Here is a 19,216-nt window from a genome sequence, read left to right as displayed (position 1 = left end):
TGATGATAATTATTTGGTTATGTGTCACGAGAATTTTTACTTTTTGAGATCTCTTTATTGTATCATAACAATAAAACTTCGAAGTTCGAGATAATATTAATGAGGAGAATATAACATTATTGTTCTGTGTTTCGTTTGAATAACATCAAGGGGTAAATAAACAATTAAATCAAAAACATCTCTTGGTAGGGTATTAAACGAAAATGTACATACGAATCATAATACCGTTGAACTACTTCATTCATCGCCAAGTTAACAAAAATAAATTATCGTTGGTTTTGAGTTAGAAATTTATGAAATCTGAAAATTTTTCCTGATCGAAAATTTAAAAAAAATAATGTGTCTAATTTAAATATAAAAATCCGAAAATCATGGGGTAAAATTACACAATATGTATGCACAAATTATTTTTAACCAATATAAAGAGTTTTTAATGAATATTTCTTAAACCGGATAAATATTTGAAATTAGAATCTAAATACTTCCCTTGTATTACTCAAAAATTTTAAAAATCTCCAAGAAAATTTTGAATTCTCCATATATAAATTTATTTTAACTGCAAAAAATCTAAAAAATTATTCCACAAGGCAAAAGCAAAAATGTTTGATTTTAAGCGGTCATACATGAACCATCACCACTTAACAAATTTTTTGTTTATTTTGTTTTATTTTTAATCGAAATTTAGAATTTTATCACCAATTTCTATGTATTTATTAAGAATGTACGAGGTGTAATTACCCCAGCGGGGTTTTAATTTGAATATTATAATATTTTTAATAATGACAATAGTAAGGCTTCATTATTATTTTACTCGTTATACAAATTATGTTTGGTTATTAAAGTTTTATACGAATTTTAGTTCCAATACAACATGGAAAATTTAAGATATAAATAGAGGATAAATTCCTTTAAATTTTCAGATAATCAATTTTACTTTTCTTGCTTTTATTCATCAATCACAACAACAAACAAAGATGGTTGATAAATTTATGCAAACTAAGATGTCTTCTAAACTTGAGAGAGCATTTTCAGGTCCAGCTTTAAAAATATCTAACTTTTTAGATAAATTCCCAAAAATTCATAATGTTTATTTCATAGCTTGTATAACAACCATTGCAGGTTTGATGTTCGGTTTTGATATTTCATCAATGTCTGCATTTATTGGTTCAGATCCTTATGGTAACTATTTCAATCATCCAGGTGCTGATATGCAAGGTTTTATCACTGGTTCAATGGGTATTGGTTCATTCTTCGGTTCATTATTATCATCATTTGTTTCAGAACCATTTGGAAGAAGATTATCATTATTGTTCTGTTCTTTGTTATGGATGATTGGTGCTGCTATTCAATCTTCTTCTCAAAATGTTGCCCAATTAATTTGTGGTAGAATCATTTCTGGTTTTGGTATTGGTTTTGGTTCAGCTGTTGCTCCAATTTACGGTGCAGAAATTTCACCAAGAAATAGAAGAGGTACTGTTAATGGTTTGTTCCAATTCGCAGTCACTGTTGGTATTATGATTATGTTTTACATTTGTTTCGGTGTTGGCCAAATTAATGGTGTTGCATCTTTCAGAATTGGTTGGGCTATTCAAATTGTTCCAGGTTTAATTTTATTCTTTGGTTGTTTCTTTATTCCAGAATCACCAAGATGGTTAGCTAGACAAGGTAGATGGGAACAAGCCGAAAGAATTGTTGCTCAAGTTCAAGCTCACGGTAACTCAGAAGACACTGATGTTCTAATTGAAATTGCTGAAATTAAAGAACAATTATTAATTGATGAAGCTGCTAGATCAATTGGTTATGCTACTTTATTCAAAAAGAAATTTATTGTCAGAACTTTCACCGCTATCTTCTCACAAATTTGGCAACAATTGACCGGTATGAACGTCATGATGTACTATATTGTATATATTTTCCAAATGGCTGGTTATTCAGGTAATGCTAACTTAGTTGCTTCTTCAATTCAATATGTTTTAAATGTTGTATGTACTATTCCAGCATTATTATTATTTGACAAAATTGGTAGAAGACCATTATTAATTGGTGGTGCTATTTCTATGATGATTTGGCAATTCGGTTTAGCTGGTATTTTAGGTTCATACTCAAAACCTTGGGCTGACTCTGGTAATGATGCTGTTAACATTAGAATCCCAGAATCAAACAAAGCTGCTTCAAATGGTGCTATTGCTTGTTGTTATTTATTTGTCTGTTCATTCGCTTCAACTTGGGGTGTTGGTATTTGGGTTTACTGTTCTGAAATTTGGGGTGACAACAGAGTTGCTCAAAGAGGTAATGCTTTATCAACTTCTGCTAATTGGATTTTAAATTTTGCAATTGCTATGTATACTCCATCAGGTTTCAAGAATATTACTTGGAAAACATATATTATCTATGGGGTCATGTGTTTAACTATGGCTATTCATGTTTACTTTGGTTTCCCAGAAACTAGAGGTAAAAGATTAGAAGAAATTGGTCAAATGTGGGATGAAAAAGTACCAGCTTGGAGATCAGCTTCATGGCAACCAACCATTCCAATTGCTTCAGATGCTGACTTAGCAAGAAAATTAAGTCTTGAACATAAAGAAGATGCTGAGTATTCAGATGAAAAAATTCAAGATGTTGAAACTAACTCAGTTTAAGAAAAGTACCACAGTAATGTTGGTAATTTTTAAAATTTAATGAAAATTTTAATTCTGATAAATTTTTTTAAACGATTTTTTTTTGGTTTTAATTTTATGATATAGTTTATGTCGCTTATGTTTTTAATGTATTTATGAAACTTATGTTTCAACGTTTAATTTAAAAAAATTAATCTTGTAGTCTTTTCGATTCAAATTTACTATTAAGTGTTTCAACTAGTAGTACCATCAAAGTTATCCGATAATTCTAAGCCTAATTTGTGAAGAGTTATTAAATTTTGTCACAAAGTCAGCTTCAAACAGATTATATAATGTTTAATACTCGTTGGGAATGATTTTTATGGATCGAAGTTGCTTACTCAAAGTTTCTTGGTTTCTGCTTTTTGTCTTGAATGCATTATATGGTTGGTATACTTTAGTCTTTTAAGATTATAAACAGGCTGTGGTCAAGTTTTGATATATTCAATATCAGCAAGTTAAAACGAAAGTTTGTTCAAGGCCAAGATATGGAAGATTCAGATTAAATAAAACTGATATCTACGTTTTTAGGTCCAAAATTGGTATTCGGTTTTAAATATAAATTTGCTCAAGTACTTCTCTAGGATCAACCGTTTAATGAAAGAGATTGGTTACACATGTTTACCTTGAATTCTTACTCTATGGTAGGATAGAATAGTAAGAGACTCCGAAAAATCTTTTGTTGATATTGTGTTGCAAAAATTTATAATCATAAAAATAAGAAAATTGTAAAATTGTAAAATTGTGACCAAAAAATTCGTCAAGAAAAATTCATTAAAAATATTTCATTATTAGAAATATTATATTCGGATTAAATTTTATAAAAAAAGAAATGGATTATTTATTATGTAGTTGAACTTTTACTTATTTGCTATCATCATTAATTAAGAGAAAAATCTTGAATATGAGAATTTAAAATTCTTGACTTTCAAGAAAAATTTATGTAACAGTTTTTGAGTATTTCTTTAATTTAAGTGGTCTGTCTTTATATCTGAAAGAGTAGAAGTGGTTGTTAATTTCAAATCTATAATGAGATTAACAAATATAGATCTTATTGGTGAACGACTCCTTGGTATGTCGTGACTTGCTAAATGAAAAATTAGAGAATGAATAAAAGATTTTGACTTATAAAGAACAAGTTCTGGTGTATTAAAGGTAAGATGTACGATGGGCAATTTCCCCAGCTGGGGTTTTTCCAAGTAAAAGAAAATCAAGAGCTAAGAATTATTATTATATCACTATAATGTTTATATTTAAGCTCCAACTCATTTAAAATTAATTTTACCATGCCCAAGAAACTGTATAAATAGATGTTCAATTGTCCGAATATTTGAGTGATTCATAGTTATTAAAATCAATTTGAATTACAACTATGTCTTCAAAAATTGAAAAAGCTTTTTCAGGTCCAGCTTTAAGATTATCAAACTACTTAGATAAACTTCCCAAAATTCATAATGTTTATTTCATTGCTAGTATATCTACCATTGCTGGTTTGATGTTTGGTTTTGACATATCATCAATGTCAGCTTTCATTGGTTCAGACCCGTATATTCAATATTTTAATAATCCTGGTGCTGATATGCAAGGTTTCATTACATCTTCAATGAGTTTAGGCTCATTTTTTGGAGCTTTATCATCATCTTTTGTTTCTGAACCATTTGGCAGAAGATTATCGTTAATTATCTGTTCATGGTTATGGATGATTGGGGCTGCCGTGCAATCTTCAGCTCAAAATAGAGCACAATTGATTATTGGTAGAATTATTTCTGGTTTTGGAGTTGGATTTGGTTCATCAGTTGCTCCTATATATGGTGCAGAAATTTCACCAAGAAAAAGAAGAGGTACAATTAACGGATTTTTTCAATTTAGTGTTACTTTAGGGATAATGATTATGTTTTATATTGGGTTTGGTGTTGGACAAATAAATGGTGTTGCTTCATTCAGAATAGGTTGGGCTATTCAAATTGTTCCTGGATTGTTATTATTTATTGGTTGTTTTTTCATACCTGAATCACCAAGATGGTTAGCTAAACAAGGAAGATGGGAACAAGCCGAACAAATAGTTGCAAATATTCAATCCAGTGGAAATCATGAAGATGATGATGTTAAAGTGGAGATTGCTGAAATTAAAGAACAATTGTTGATAGACGAAGCTGCAAAATCGGTCGGTTATGCTACTTTATTTAGAAAGAAATATATTGTTAGAACTTTTACAGCCATGTCTTCACAAGTTTGGCAACAAATGACAGGTATGAATGTTATGATGTATTATATTGTTTATATTTTTCAAATGGCTGGTTACTCAGGTAATGCTAACTTAGTTGCTTCTTCAATTCAGTATGTTTTAAATGTTGTATGCACTATTCCAGCATTGTTGTTGTTTGACAAAGTTGGTAGAAGACCATTGTTGATAGGTGGTGCATTAATGATGATGTGTTGGCAATTTGGTTTAGCAGGTACTTTAGGTGCTCGTTCAGTTCCTTGGCCAGATTCAGGGAATGAATCTGTAAATATAAGAATCCCAGAGAATGATAAGACTGCATCAAATGGTGCTATTGCTTGTTGTTATTTATTCGTCTGCTCATTTGCTTCAACTTGGGGTGTAGGTATTTGGGTTTATTGTTCAGAAGTTTGGGGAGATAATAGAATCTCTCAAAGAGGTAATGCATTATCTACATCAGCAAATTGGATTTTGAATTTTGCAATTGCAATGTACACACCAGCTGGTTTCAAAAATATTAGTTGGAGAACATACATCATATATGGAGTAATGTGCTTATGTATGGCTATTCATGTTTACTTTGGTTTCCCAGAAACTAGAGGTAAAAGATTAGAAGAAATTGGACAAATGTGGGATGAAAAAGTACCAGCTTGGAGATCAGCTTCATGGCAACCAAGTATACCTATTGTTGATGAAACTGAATTAGCTAGAAAATTGAGTATTGAACACAAGGAAGAAGGTTTAATGGGAGAAGATACAAATTCTGATAGAGGAGTTAAAGATATTGAATCAAATTCTGTATAAAACGAGTTTATTAGATTTTTTATTATGATTTACGAGAAATTTTAGAACTAAAAGTGATATAGCAGAGAAATATATAATAATTAAGTCTGCCTTATTAATTTAATTTTTTTAATTGGCTGCAAAATATTGTACAACGTTGTAAACATCTCTTTACCAAAAATGTAACACAAAATGAAACTTGAAAAAAAAATAAACATTGAAAAATTCAAAATTACTACTAACAAACTTTTATGTTAAAGATTATAAAATCAATGTCAAAAAAGTTAAAATTGGATAATATGGTTAAAATTTGTACACATTCAGGATCATTCCATGCCGATGAATCATTAGCAGTATATTTATTAAGATTATTACCACAATTTTCAAATGCAGAATTAATAAGATCAAGAAATACAGAAGATTGGGAAAAATCAGATATTGTAGTTGATGTAAGTGGAAAGTATGATGGTAAAAAATATTTTGATCATCATCAAAGAGAATTTAATACTACTTTTAATGATAAATATAGTACCAAATTATCTTCAGCTGGATTAATTTATAAACATTTCGGTAAAGATATAATACAAGAAGTATTAAACTTATCAAGTGGTGATAAAAATGTTGATTTATTATATGATAAAATTTATAAAGAATTTATTGAAAGTTTGGATGCAAATGATAATGGTATAAATAATTATCCAAAAGATGTTGATCAAAAATTTAATGAAAAAAATATAACATTACCATCAATGGTTGCAAAATTAAATCCAAGATGGAATGAAAGTTGTAAAGATGAAGATTTTGATCGTCAATTTTTGGTTGCTAGTGATTTAATGGGTAAAACATTTATAAATTTATTGGAAGGGTATGGTAAAGGTTGGTTACCAGCAAAATCAATTGTTGAAACTGCATTTAATGATAGATTTAATATTGATAAATCTGGTGAAATAATAGTTTTATCACAATTTTGTCCATGGAAAGAGCATTTATATGCAATCGAAAAAAATAACAATGCAGAAGGATCAATAAAATTTGTACTTTTCAAAGATTCAAGCGGGAAATGGAGAATTTCAACAGTTAGTGTTACATCAAGTTCTTTTGAATTTAGAAAAGGTATACCTGAACAATATAGAGGGTTAAGGGATGAAGAATTGAGTGAAAAAACTGGAATTGAAGGTTGTATATTTGTTCATGCTGCAGGTTTTATTGGTGGTGCTAATACTGAAGAAGGAGTTTTAAAATTAGCTAGATTATCTTTACAAACGGAGTAAGGGAACGGAGAAAGTGAATCGGCAGTAAAACTTGAGTCTAAGATGTCCTTGAAATGTTACTTAACTCCATACAACTATGGTTTACAAGTGGCGAAATGTTATAGAATTTAATTAGTAACCGTATGTATAAAGTAATCACCGAACAATCGATAATAAGTACTTCCCGGTGAATATAAGTCCTATTTATTTGACAATTTGTATTCTTTTAGCCTATTCTCGTATAAATATAATATAATAACTTTCATGATTGTTAAGCCAAGAATTAAAAAATATCACAAACCATCGCATCAAATACCCAAAACGGGAAACGCAAAAACTAAATTTTATGGTTATAATAACCAGAACTTAATTTAATGCGTTCTTCAAAAAATTTAATGCGTTTGGTGAGAAGCGGAATAATAAGAGAAACGAAGGGGGCAATTGATTTGAAGAGAATAACCAAATTTTTAGAGAGAACCTTTATCCAATAATAACTAATCATTCTAGATTTATTCTTTTCTTAAAGTATTCTCAAGTGACTGACCTATTTTGTGATGAAACTGTACTCACAATTGTTTTCATTAGTTGAAGTTTACGAACGGCAAAAGAATTTTATATTAATAACACAAGAATATTGGCTTAAATGCTTCGCAGTACATTGAGTATGGCATAACCAAATGGCAAAACCAATTCAATCAACCTAATGAAAAAGAATTTTGTCAAGAAACACAATCGGTTCTATTTTTGGCTACCTTCAACTTATCGCCGTACATTTATTTCTGTCTTTTGAATATCTATGCCACAGCTAAGAACCCTGTTTTAATATAAATTGATTTATAGCATCATCTTTAGCTATTTAATCTCCGAATATAAATTTAAAAGTTTTTGAAATTTAAACTTAACAAATGTGAAAGCGCAAGTCATATTTTCTTTATTCAACAAAAACGCAATACACAAAATTATAAAATTTGTAAATTTAAAAATTTTCTTGATAGCGCAAATTTAAATTAGTAATAAAGATAATCTTTTATAATAATATAAATAAAATATAGAATCCTAGTATTTAATATAATTTTTGTATTTTCATAATCTCATCAGACAGTTTTACTATTTATTATGATTTATTGTTACAATAGGTGATATATAAATATTAATAACTTCAACAAACTAGAGAATTCCATTTCAAATATATATATTCAACGACTATCAAAAAATGAGTGTACTTCAAATTCCATTAGATCAAAGAGTTGGTTTAAAAGTGAGAAACTTAACAGTGGCTGTTGAACCTCAAACTTCAAATTACAAATTGTTGAAGCAAAAGGTGTTCAATCACAAACAAAAAGATCATGAAACTAAAGAATTCAATCATAAATCTTCAAAAATACTAAATGATATTTCATTTGATGTTAATAGTGGTGAATTAATTGCATTAATGGGTGGTTCAGGAGCTGGTAAAACTACTTTATTAAATACTTTGGCTCAAAGAACAAATGTTAAGAATAAAAAATTAGATTTTTCAGGAAGTATTGAATATACCACAACTAACAATGACTCAGCAAATCATATAAAACATGCATATTTATTACAAACAGATTTCTTTCTACCAGGTTTATCATTATGGGAAACATTAAAAACTCAAGCTGATTTAAGATTACCACCATATGTTGCAGAAGATGAAAAAATCAATTTAATAAAATATATTATGGATGTTTTGGAATTAAATCATTTAACAAATACTATGGTTTGTAAATTTTCATCACATGTTTCTACTTTAAGTGGTGGTGAACAAAGAAGATTAAGTTTAGCTATACAATTATTATCAAGACCATCTATATTATTTTGTGATGAAGCCACAACTGGTCTTGATACTTCAAGTTCTTTAAAATTAGTTCAGTTATTGAAAAAATTAGCATCATCTGAATTAGGTATAACGGTAGTATTATCTATTCATCAACCAAGACCTGAAATTTGTGATTTATTTGATAAAGTATGTCTTTTGACCAAAGGTGGTAAATTAGTTTATTACGGAAATTTAAAAAATGAAGCATATGAGTATTTTAATAAATTAGATTATGCTCCTTCTGATACTGATAAACATATAAGTACTTATGTTATGGATATTTCGGTAAAAGATGCAAGTACTTTGGAAAATGAACTGAGATCAGTAGCAAGGATTAATTATTTAGTTGAAAATTGGAAAGATTTACATAACTTTGAATATGATAGTACACCAAAAAAGGATCAAAAACAATTTTACAAAAACTTGAAGTTGTTTGCTACTCCGAAGGAAGATCAAATATCATTTATGCAAGAATTAAAAGTAACAACTAAAAGAAGTTTTATATTTTCATATCGTGATAAGGGAAGTTTACTTGTTTTAAATCTTGGTGCTTTGGTCCTAGCTGTAACTTTAGGATGGATGTTCTATCGTCCAAAATATGATTTAGCAGGTATTAGATCATTGGTATCTGTACAATATGTATTATTGGAAGTCGTTGGTTTCTGTGCAATGTTTATTGAAGCTGAGAGATTATGGATTACGGATGGTACATATTTTTTTAGAGAGTATCTCGAGCATGTTTCCAGTATACCAGGTTTTATAATATCTAGAAGATTAGCCAAATTTGTACTTGAAGATTTACCAATGACTATTATTTTTTCAGTTATTACGTTTTTCATGTGGGGTTTGAGAGTTGGTGATGGGTCACATTTCGGTATATTTTTTGCAATAACTTTATTAATTCAATTATGTTGTATGACTGGTGCAATGGTTTGTTTTGCATTAGCTCCAAGTATGCCAATTACCACCTTATATATTAATTTATTTTATCAATTACAAAACTCAGCTTGTGGTTATTTTGTTAATGCAAGAACAATGCCAGTTTATGTTAGATGGGTGAAATATTTAGCTTATTTTTGGTATGGATTTGGTGCATTATGCGCAAATCAATTTACAAATTGGGTTGGTGATTGTCCTTATGATGATGAAACAAGATGTGTTGAATATACTGGTAATGCTCAATTAGCGTTGTTGGGCTATCCCCAAAATTGGATTGCTGAACCTATTGGAATTTTGATCTGTTGGGTCGTTGGGTTTTTATTAATTTCTGGGTTCGGATTATATTTTAGAAATCATGATACGGGTATGGCAAAAACTAAGAAAAATACTATTGGTGATGAAGAAGATCATGAAGACGAAGAAGATGATGATGATGAGGAGGAAGATGAAAAAACTGCACAAAACATAATTTCTTCAGGTATTACAGATGAAGCAATTGTTAATGATACTTTCCCACTCGAAATTGGATTATTTAATGTTAACTTGGTGGTTAACAAAAAGACATTTTATGGTAAAACTACAAGTCAAAAAACATTACTTAATGACATTAATGCAACTTTTAAAGCTAACTCAGTAAATTGTATCATGGGCCCATCAGGTAGTGGTAAAAGTACTTGTTTAAATTATTTATCAAATAGATTAGATAGATCATCATCATTTATATCATCTGGAGAAATTAAGATTAATGGAGTACAAGATATTACAAGAGCACAACTTAGTAGAATATCAGCTTATGTTACACAACATGATGATTCATTAATTGCAGATTTAACAGTTAGAGAGACTTTATATTATCAAGCAAGGTTAAGATTACCAATAGATCAACATCCATATATACCAAAGATTATAAATAAATTAATAAGACAAACTGGATTAATTGATTGTGCTGATACATTAGTTGGAAATGAGTACATCAAAGGTATATCTGGTGGTGAAAAAAGAAGATTAAGTATATCAATCCAATTATTATCAAAACCTAAAATTTTATTCTTAGATGAACCAACATCAGGATTAGATTCTTCAACAGCAGAATCTATTTTCAATTTATTAACTGAGTTAGCTCTTGAAAATGGTACTACAGTGATATTAACTATTCACCAACCAAGTGAAGAAATCTTTTTCAATTTTGGTAGTTTATTATTTTTAGGTAAAGGTGGAAATGTTATATATAATGGACCATCAACTGAAATCATACCATATTTGGCAAAACTAGGATTTACCAACAAAAATGATTTAAATATGGCTGATTATATTTTAGATTTAATAAGTAATGAAGAAGAAGAAACACCAGAAAAACCGGAAAAAGTTTTGGAAGATAGAATTAGTTTACTAATAAATAATTGGAAATATAAAGAAGAAACAAATGAAAAACAACCAATCAATGCACAAGTTGTTAATTTATCACAATTTTATTTCAAAAGATTACCATTTTATTATACTTTCCCAACTGTAACTCAAAGACAATTTTTAACATCATATAGATCAAAAGATAGTATAATAAGTAGAGTTGGACAAACTATATTTTTAACAATTATACATACATTATTTTTTGCACCATTGAAAAACACACAAGATGGGATTAGTAATAGATTAGGATTAATTCAAGAAGTTTTAAATTTATATTTTGTTGGATTAGTTAATAATGTTAGTTTATACCCATTTGAAAGAAATTTATTTTATCAAGAATATAAAGATGGAATATATGGAGTTTCAGAATTTGGAATTTCATATTTTTTAAATGAATTACCAACTGAAATTTTACCATCATTTTTTTTCAGTGCATTAATTGTTTTTGTTTGTGGATTACCAAGAAATGCTTCAATGTATTTTGCAATGTTTTGTACTGGTTTCATATCTATAAATTGTGGTGAATCATTAGGAATATTTGTAAATAGTATTTTTAATCATATGGAAGTTGCAACAAATATTTTATCAAATTTAATTATAGTTGCAATTTTTATGGGTGGTACAATGTCATTACATATGCCTCATTTTTTCAAAGCTATAAATTATATAAGTCCAATGAAATATGCAGTTGCAATATGTGCAAATTTAGGATTTAAAAATCAAACTTTTACTTGTGGAGTTGAAGGAATAGAATGTACTTTTAGAACAGGTGAAGATGTATTAAATTATTATAATTTGAAACAAAATGTTGGTGCTATGTTTGGAGGATTATTTGCTGTATTTATTGTTTATAGATTAATTGCTATTAGCTCAATTTATATTAGAGTTAAATGGTTTTAAAAATGGTAATTATTTTAATAGAGATTTTTTAATTTAATGAGATATAATTTTATTCTAATTTTTTGTAAAGTTTGGTTATTACACAAAGATCTAGTTTCAAATTGATTTGTAAATCTTAATCAATAATTTGATGATTATAATAAATTATTATTAAAGAATCAATTAAAAAATATATCAATTACTTTTTTGATTGTTGTCAAATATCAAGAAATTATCCGAGATTACAGTGATCTGATTTAAAAAATTGAAAAGAAAATCTGATCGTAGTATAAGATTTTTGATAAATGAAGCATTAGACCATTTACTGTTGGTCTTTGTGTTTTAATTTTAAGATCTCGAAATTGAAAATCATGAAAGGCTTTAATTTCTAGAGTTCTAAAAAAGCTTATAATTGTTTGAATAAATTATATTTTGAATGAGTAGTCCCAATTGATTAATTTGCTTCAATTTGATAATCGTCTCTTTACTTATTAATGAGAAAAATATTATAATTAGTAGAAACGTTTATGAGGGAAGAAAAAGTCCGATAGTTGTAGAATTTTAAGTGTAAAGACATATATTAGTCAATAAATTGTTGGGAGATCTCAACAGATAAATTCGAATTTTATATACTTACAAGTCAAATGAATTTAAGTATCTCGATACGTTAAATATTGAATCAATTAACTTTTTTAAATATAGATCGATTTTTAAAGAAAACTTGCGGACCAAATGGAAAATCTTCTTTTTTTTTCTTCTATAATATAATATAAGGGTGCAGATAGATAAGATATTAAATAATATTAAACAATTCAATTGATTCAAATTTACTTGAATTTACATGAACAATATTCTTATATTGTTATTTTATTTGTATCTTTGTATCTTCATTAATAAGTTATTGAATTTATAATTTTTCTTTTCTTTTTATATCTACTATATTTTATTATAAATAATTTTTAATAGAATAATAGTAATAAAAATATAATAATTATTTTAAGGGATAAAAAAAATTAAATAATTTTGTTTGTTTGTTATCTATCAATCAATAAATCAATAAAATTTAATATTTTAATTTTTTAAAATTTCAAATCATTTATTATCAAATTTATTCTTTTTTGATTTTAAAGTAAATCAAATAATTCAAAAATCAAATTTCGATTTGAATAATAACTTCTTTTCATATTTTTCAATTGCTTTTTATTATTAGTTTTTGTTCTTTATTATTTTGTGTTTTGATATACTGAGGTGTTTGTGTGGTTATTTTTTAATTAGTTTTAATAGAGACTTTTTAATTAGCATTTTATAAATAAATTTTAATTTATTGATAATCAATAATCTTTTTATTTTTATCATTTTAAAAGAAAGAAGAAGCTATAAGAGAATGGTGTATCAATATACTATAAAAGCTCCAAAAGATATTAAATCAGTTCAAATTACTGGTACTTTTGATAATTGGTCAAAATCATTACCTGAAATTACAACAGAACCATTTGAACAAACAATTACAATTGGATCCAAAGAAGATATTATTTTTAAATTTATAATTGATGGTAATTGGACTACTTTAGATTTATATGATACTATAACTGATCATGAAGGTAATTTAAATAATATTATAAAATCTGATGATTTAATTTTAGTTGAAGAAGAAGAAGAACCAACAGAAAACAATGATGATGAATTTGTTGATAATCAAACTTTTACTACAACCGATAATGAAGATGTACTTTCAGCACCAGTTGTTATCAATGATGGTGAAGAATCAAAAGAACCAACTAAATCTCCTGATTTAAAACATCAACAAAAACAAACACCACCAATTCAAACTACAACAAATCAAACTAGTTCAGCAGTTTCTTCATTTGCTGCAGTATCTTCACCACCTTCTTCATCAGATTATGAACATATTGATTCAAAAATTAGTAATGAAGAATCTACGACTAATAATAATAATAATACAAACTTAAAAGATACTTCAAAAATTAAAAAAGATGAACCAAAACCAATTCCAAAACCTGATAAACCAACATTACAATCACAACCATCAGATTCAACTTTAGGTTTAAATAACGCATCAAATCAATCAAATAATAATACATCATCATCTAATGCAACAACAGGTTATAATAAATCTACATCAACTACTGAACAAACAAATCATAAAATTCCTGGATCTTTTGATCAATCTAAATCTAATGAAAGACCAACTACTGAAAGACAAGAAAGTGGTCTTATTTCAAAATTAAAAAGATTGTTTAGATAGGGAATAATGTAATGTTTTTATTATTTTATAGTTTGTTAGTTTTTAATTAATTGATATAATTATTTTACTTACGATGAATTTTTGATGATGAATGCAATGTACATGTATATTAATTAATCAACTATATATTACTCTAGTTTTTCTTTTTCTTCTTTTTATTCTTCTTCTTTGATGATGATGCGGTAGTTTTATTTTCTTCCACTAATGGAGTACCTTCTTTACTAGTAATTACACTTGAATTTTTCACATCTTCACTAATTATTGAATCATCCACAACAGAAACTTCAGGTTCAATATATTTTACATTTGTCATTAAACTAGTTAAACCTAATTGATTACTTAAACCTTGAGGTCCTAAAATATTTAAAATTTTACTTAATTCTTTTTGTTTTTTGGTTTTGAATTTCAAAAGTTTACCTTGATGTGGTTCATATAATTTTATATTGACTTCATTTGTAGCTTTATTGGTTTGGGTGGTGGGTTTTTTTGATGGTTTTTGATTTTTCGGTTTTTTGGATGTATTTGAATATGTTATTGATAATGTTGTTGTGGATGGGAAATGTTGTAGTAAATCAGTTGATAATTCTATGAAATCATCTAGATTTTTAATTTTTGGCATCTTTGTGAATCTATGTACAAGTTTTTCCTATTTATTGGTGTTGGTTGTAAAAATTTAAGTTAATTATCAAAAAGATGTTGATAGAAATTTTTTGCTGCAATTTTATCGTCGTGTGTTACTAAAGTATACGGTAGATCAATTATTATAATACATATATTATTATCTAAACTATTAACAAGATAAATTATACAATCCCTATCTATATACAATCTATCTATATTTAACAGCTGGACCTTTCTCTTGTCTGGCTTTTAATTTTTGTTGACGTTTACTTAAACCAGTATTAGAATCTTTTTCTTTATTGTCAATGTCATTATCAACAACAGAAGGCTTCGATTTCTTGAAGAAAGGTATTATAAACCCACTTAATTTGTAAGTTATATAACCTGGAATAATCAAGTATAAGATCCAAACTTTATTTGAACCAAAAACAATCATTAAAATGTCAAAAAACCAAGTTAAATAAATAATATCAAAACAATATTGAAATAAACTTCCTTTTTGTAAAATATCATCACCTGATTTGATCATTTTGTCACCTAAATATTTTGGTCTACCATTCTGTTCTAATAAATATTGTAATACTATACTTGGGATTTGAAAAATAATATATGGGATTTTACTTGTTGGTCTTTTGAAATAGAATAATGTGAATAAAGTTAAGGTGTTTACCCCTATTGAGATGTATAGTAATTGGTCTAGTATTGATTTATTTTTGACTGCTAATTTCTTTTGACTAGCTCCTGCCATTTTGTATGTTTCTGTTGGTTGTACTGTTGCTGAGTTTTGATGAAATTTATATTTTATGATATTTTCAAATTTGCATTTTTGTGGTCAATTAGCGATTATCATAACTAACCAAATTTTACATGGCTGCTAAATTCAGATTTTAATTTTTTCATAGAATTTATTTGATACTATACTTATACATAAATTTATAAAATAGACGAAATGCAACTATTGAGTTGTTTTGACATCTTTTGGAATATTTATTAAACCAAGATAACGAATTACCAAATCTCTAAAATTGAAAAATAATTGAGTTAATTTTGGATTATTTAATCTGTTAACGTATCCATTCCAAGTTTGATCCATTTGTAATACTGATGCCTTTGTATATTGACTATGATCAAATTTAAATTTGTTAAATATAATTACTGTTAAAAATACAATAACTTTAGTAATATAGTCAAAAAAATTCCATCTTAAAATTAACCAGAAACTACTAATAACTACATCAAATCCTGTAGTTAAAGCCAAGACTAATTCAACACTTGATGCAGCATATAATGCTGGTTGATTCAATTGACTTGTGAAATTATTTATTAAAGAATTCAAATGTTGTTGAGCTGGAATAGATGGAATGAAAATTGTAATCAAATGATTTTGGAAATATGTAACAACATGGAAAACTCCAAATATAACATATGGATATAAAGCAGATTGATTTTGGGTTTTTAATATATAACTAGACAATAAAAACACTAAAGCTAACACCAAATATTGAATATTTTCATCATTAATTAATTTAATTCTACTTACATTTGAACTAGTGGTTGATGATTTAAAATGTATTTGTTTTATAACTATACCATAAGTGATAATGTTTGAAATTAATGCAAATCTAAAATATTTTAATGATAATTGATTTTTAAAAATTAATCCAGTTAATGTACTTAATATTGAAAATAATAATGCAAATACATGACCTAAAAACCAATAGAATTGTTGAGTTTTTAATAAAGTAATCAATTGAGTTAAACTTGATTGTTGTTTAATGGTTGATTTTGATGATGGGGTTGCTTTTGGTGGCATTTTTTAATGATTCAATTGAGTCTATAAAGAAGATAACATGTATTTAAAAAAAAATTATGGATTTGTAAAATTTCAGTTTAATGAATTGCTTTTTTATTTTTTTTCTTTCTCTTTTGCTGTACTTTTATTTTTAGCAAAGATCTTGAAGTGAAGCCTCACAATTTTCAAATTTTGCAACCATTAGAGTTAAGAGAGCAAAGAGAGAAATACATTTTATATGTAAACTTTATTCATTAGAATTAAAAATTAAACACTTTAAAATAATATTGATGGGCTGAACATTTCAATAGGTATTAAATTTGATTTATATCACACAGCTTGAGATACCTTAAAATAAATTAAAAAAAGTGGGTATTCATCTAGCTTCTTAAGCAGCTTCTTTTAAACAACTTCTTCTTCAACTACTGCTTCTTCTTCAGTAGCTGGAACACCTGTTGGTGGTACTGCAGTATCACCTGAATGTCTTGGAGTATCAGCACCAACATCTTTTTCAACATCATGATTAATAGCATGACCATTACCACCATTATTTAAATGGAAATGCCAAATTTTAGTAAAAAATTCTTCATCAACTCTATTAACAGCAATCCAAGTTAAAATGACTGGTACAAATCCAAAAGTAATTAAATCCAAAATACCATAAAATACAGCTTCTGAATCTGGTTGAATAACATTACCACCTTCTGATAAACCCCAACAAACAGGGTATAAAATCCAAACAACAATATAAAAAGTAATTAATAAACTTCCAAACCAACTTTTATTTACTGAACCAAAACTATGATGTAAATCAACACAAACAAGATAAATTGCAAATAATTGAGCAACAACTGCAAAAGTAAAGTAACCCCATTTATATGAAGATCTGATTAAAGCACCAATTAATAAACCTAATACAAATACTGCAATTGCTAAAAATCTAGTGAAAAGGGTTGAAAAAATTTGAACACCTCTTTTTAAAAGATCTTCTCTATCATCAGTTAAACTTGTATGAGTTACAATAACAAATATAGTTAAAACCCATGGCCATGATAAAAACCAACCAACATATTTAGTATAAAATATTTGACGAACATTTAAATCTCTACTAGTAGTAACATGATGAAATTCAGTTTCAATCCAAGTATAACCTAAATTAGAAGCATATGTATAATAAGCAAAAGCCATAATAGCATTTGTAAATAATGGAATAATTAATAATGATTTTTTTAATCCACTTCTTCTAACACTAGTTAAAGAATAAATAAAACCATGAACAACAGCAAGTAAAGCAAAAACTGAAAATACAGCCCATAACCAATCTGAACCATGAGAAGTTAAATTAATATCTGATTCAGGTGGTGGAGGATTAATACTAACTGCACGATTTCTTTTAACAATATTTGAAATTCCTTCAAAATAAGTCATTTTTAAGTACGTTGATTTTGTGTAATTAAAGTATAAATTGTTGCAAAAATTTAAATATGAAACAAGCTAAAAAATTGAAACTTAATGAATGTTTAATTGCCTAGTGATTAATTTGAAAGTAATTAACAATTGTTATTTTTAGAAAAGAAAAGGAGAAATAGGGGTAGATATAAATACTTTATATATCTTGTAAATTTAAGGGATATCTGAAAACATGTAATATTATTCAAATGAAAATTATAGTAATTCTGAGAATAAGAGCAAAATTAAACTTTTCAAGGATAGCCGTAAGACTCCATAAAAAGTGTGATGACTAGAATACATGGCTTTATTGAGTTATATCAAATAAATCTGTAAGACAATTTTAATTTTTTTTTTCTAAAAATTTTTTTAGTCTAAAATTGGTACTGCATTAACATATGATTGCATGAATTGAACTCATGTATATAAACATGGAGAATACGGCAGCATCAAAGTAATTTTGAGATATTTGGTTAGGAACTATGAAACCAAGTACCACACAATAATTACAGTACTTGCTTCTCTAAGAATTTCTATAAGTGGTTTATTACTGAATCACCGAAATCGAAAGAAAAAAAAAATATAAAAACAAAGAATAATGATCATTCAAAATCTAAAATATAGATTTACAACACAGAGAAAGAATTTTTAAAAAAACGCTTCAGCTTTATTGGACTCAATCATAATCCATAAATCAATTCATTATATTTCTCTAATTACAAAATTTTAAACTTTTGAATGATGTCTCGAATTTTCGTATAGTTTCCATGATTTCCTTAAAACTTTAAATATTTGCGAAAGTAATTAAAGCCCTTTCAATTATTCACACATAGAAAAGGCTAAAAACGTTCGATCGGACCATTTGGTTGATTGACCTGTTGAAGTTTTATTAACTTAATCATCCGTTACTAATCATAATTTTGATCTACATAAGTAATGACCAAAATTAATCACTTTTACTCATAAGTTTTAATGCAACAAATTCTCCAACTTTTTCTTAATTTTTCTATTGTTATTTAATAATTTATAAGCACAAAGTTTAAATTTAAATTTACGGGGTTTTATTCTAAATTGGAAAGAACGGCAAAATATTTTAATATTACATAAAAATC

At 27.1% G+C, this 19,216-nt stretch overlaps 9 protein-coding genes across 9 annotated transcripts; 5 read left to right on the top strand and 4 right to left on the bottom strand. All coding sequences in view use genetic code 12, as the record gives it.

The window, feature by feature from the left end:
- Positions 1–974: 974 nt before the first annotated feature.
- On the top strand, positions 975–2,639 carry KGF54_001160 (sugar porter family MFS transporter; the record flags this gene model as incomplete). The annotated part of the gene is made up of 1 exon (XM_051761499.1): positions 975–2,639. The coding sequence occupies one exon, from the start codon at positions 975–977 to the stop codon at positions 2,637–2,639; it is 1,665 nt and encodes a 554-aa protein (XP_051621556.1).
- Positions 2,640–4,029: 1,390 nt separating this feature from the next.
- Positions 4,030–5,682, top strand: KGF54_001159 (sugar porter family MFS transporter; the record flags this gene model as incomplete). The annotated part of the gene is made up of 1 exon (XM_051761497.1): positions 4,030–5,682. One exon carries the CDS (start codon positions 4,030–4,032, stop codon positions 5,680–5,682), a length of 1,653 nt encoding a protein of 550 aa, XP_051621555.1.
- A 230-nt stretch (positions 5,683–5,912) lies between these two features.
- On the top strand, positions 5,913–6,932 carry KGF54_001158 (uncharacterized protein; the record flags this gene model as incomplete). The annotated part of the gene is made up of 1 exon (XM_051761496.1): positions 5,913–6,932. One exon carries the CDS (start codon positions 5,913–5,915, stop codon positions 6,930–6,932), a length of 1,020 nt encoding a protein of 339 aa, XP_051621554.1.
- Positions 6,933–8,124: 1,192 nt separating this feature from the next.
- Positions 8,125–11,997, top strand: ROA1 (Roa1p; the record flags this gene model as incomplete). The annotated part of the gene is made up of 1 exon (XM_051761495.1): positions 8,125–11,997. One exon carries the CDS (start codon positions 8,125–8,127, stop codon positions 11,995–11,997), a length of 3,873 nt encoding a protein of 1,290 aa, XP_051621553.1.
- Positions 11,998–13,360: 1,363 nt separating this feature from the next.
- On the top strand, positions 13,361–14,242 carry KGF54_001156 (uncharacterized protein; the record flags this gene model as incomplete). Its single annotated transcript, XM_051761494.1, has 1 exon — positions 13,361–14,242. One exon carries the CDS (start codon positions 13,361–13,363, stop codon positions 14,240–14,242), a length of 882 nt encoding a protein of 293 aa, XP_051621552.1.
- A 133-nt stretch (positions 14,243–14,375) lies between these two features.
- KGF54_001155 (signal recognition particle subunit) lies at positions 14,376–14,861 on the bottom strand (the record flags this gene model as incomplete). Its single annotated transcript, XM_051761493.1, has 1 exon — positions 14,376–14,861. One exon carries the CDS (start codon positions 14,859–14,861, stop codon positions 14,376–14,378), a length of 486 nt encoding a protein of 161 aa, XP_051621551.1.
- A 210-nt stretch (positions 14,862–15,071) lies between these two features.
- On the bottom strand, positions 15,072–15,611 carry KGF54_001154 (uncharacterized protein; the record flags this gene model as incomplete). Its single annotated transcript, XM_051761492.1, has 1 exon — positions 15,072–15,611. The coding sequence occupies one exon, from the start codon at positions 15,609–15,611 to the stop codon at positions 15,072–15,074; it is 540 nt and encodes a 179-aa protein (XP_051621550.1).
- Positions 15,612–15,818: 207 nt separating this feature from the next.
- On the bottom strand, positions 15,819–16,676 carry KGF54_001153 (uncharacterized protein; the record flags this gene model as incomplete). The annotated part of the gene is made up of 1 exon (XM_051761491.1): positions 15,819–16,676. The coding sequence occupies one exon, from the start codon at positions 16,674–16,676 to the stop codon at positions 15,819–15,821; it is 858 nt and encodes a 285-aa protein (XP_051621549.1).
- Positions 16,677–17,057: 381 nt separating this feature from the next.
- HSP30 (Hsp30p) lies at positions 17,058–18,083 on the bottom strand (the record flags this gene model as incomplete). Its single annotated transcript, XM_051761490.1, has 1 exon — positions 17,058–18,083. One exon carries the CDS (start codon positions 18,081–18,083, stop codon positions 17,058–17,060), a length of 1,026 nt encoding a protein of 341 aa, XP_051621548.1.
- Between the last annotated feature and the right edge of the window lie 1,133 nt (positions 18,084–19,216).

The sequence above is a fragment of the Candida jiufengensis genome, assembly GCF_024610255.1.
Source record: "Candida jiufengensis strain CBS 10846 chromosome Unknown scaffold6, whole genome shotgun sequence".
Taxonomy (NCBI): Eukaryota; Fungi; Ascomycota; class Pichiomycetes; order Serinales; family Debaryomycetaceae; genus Lodderomyces; species Lodderomyces jiufengensis.
The sequence above is the reverse complement of the archived record's forward strand: the minus strand, read 5'-3'. Positions and strand labels throughout refer to the sequence as shown.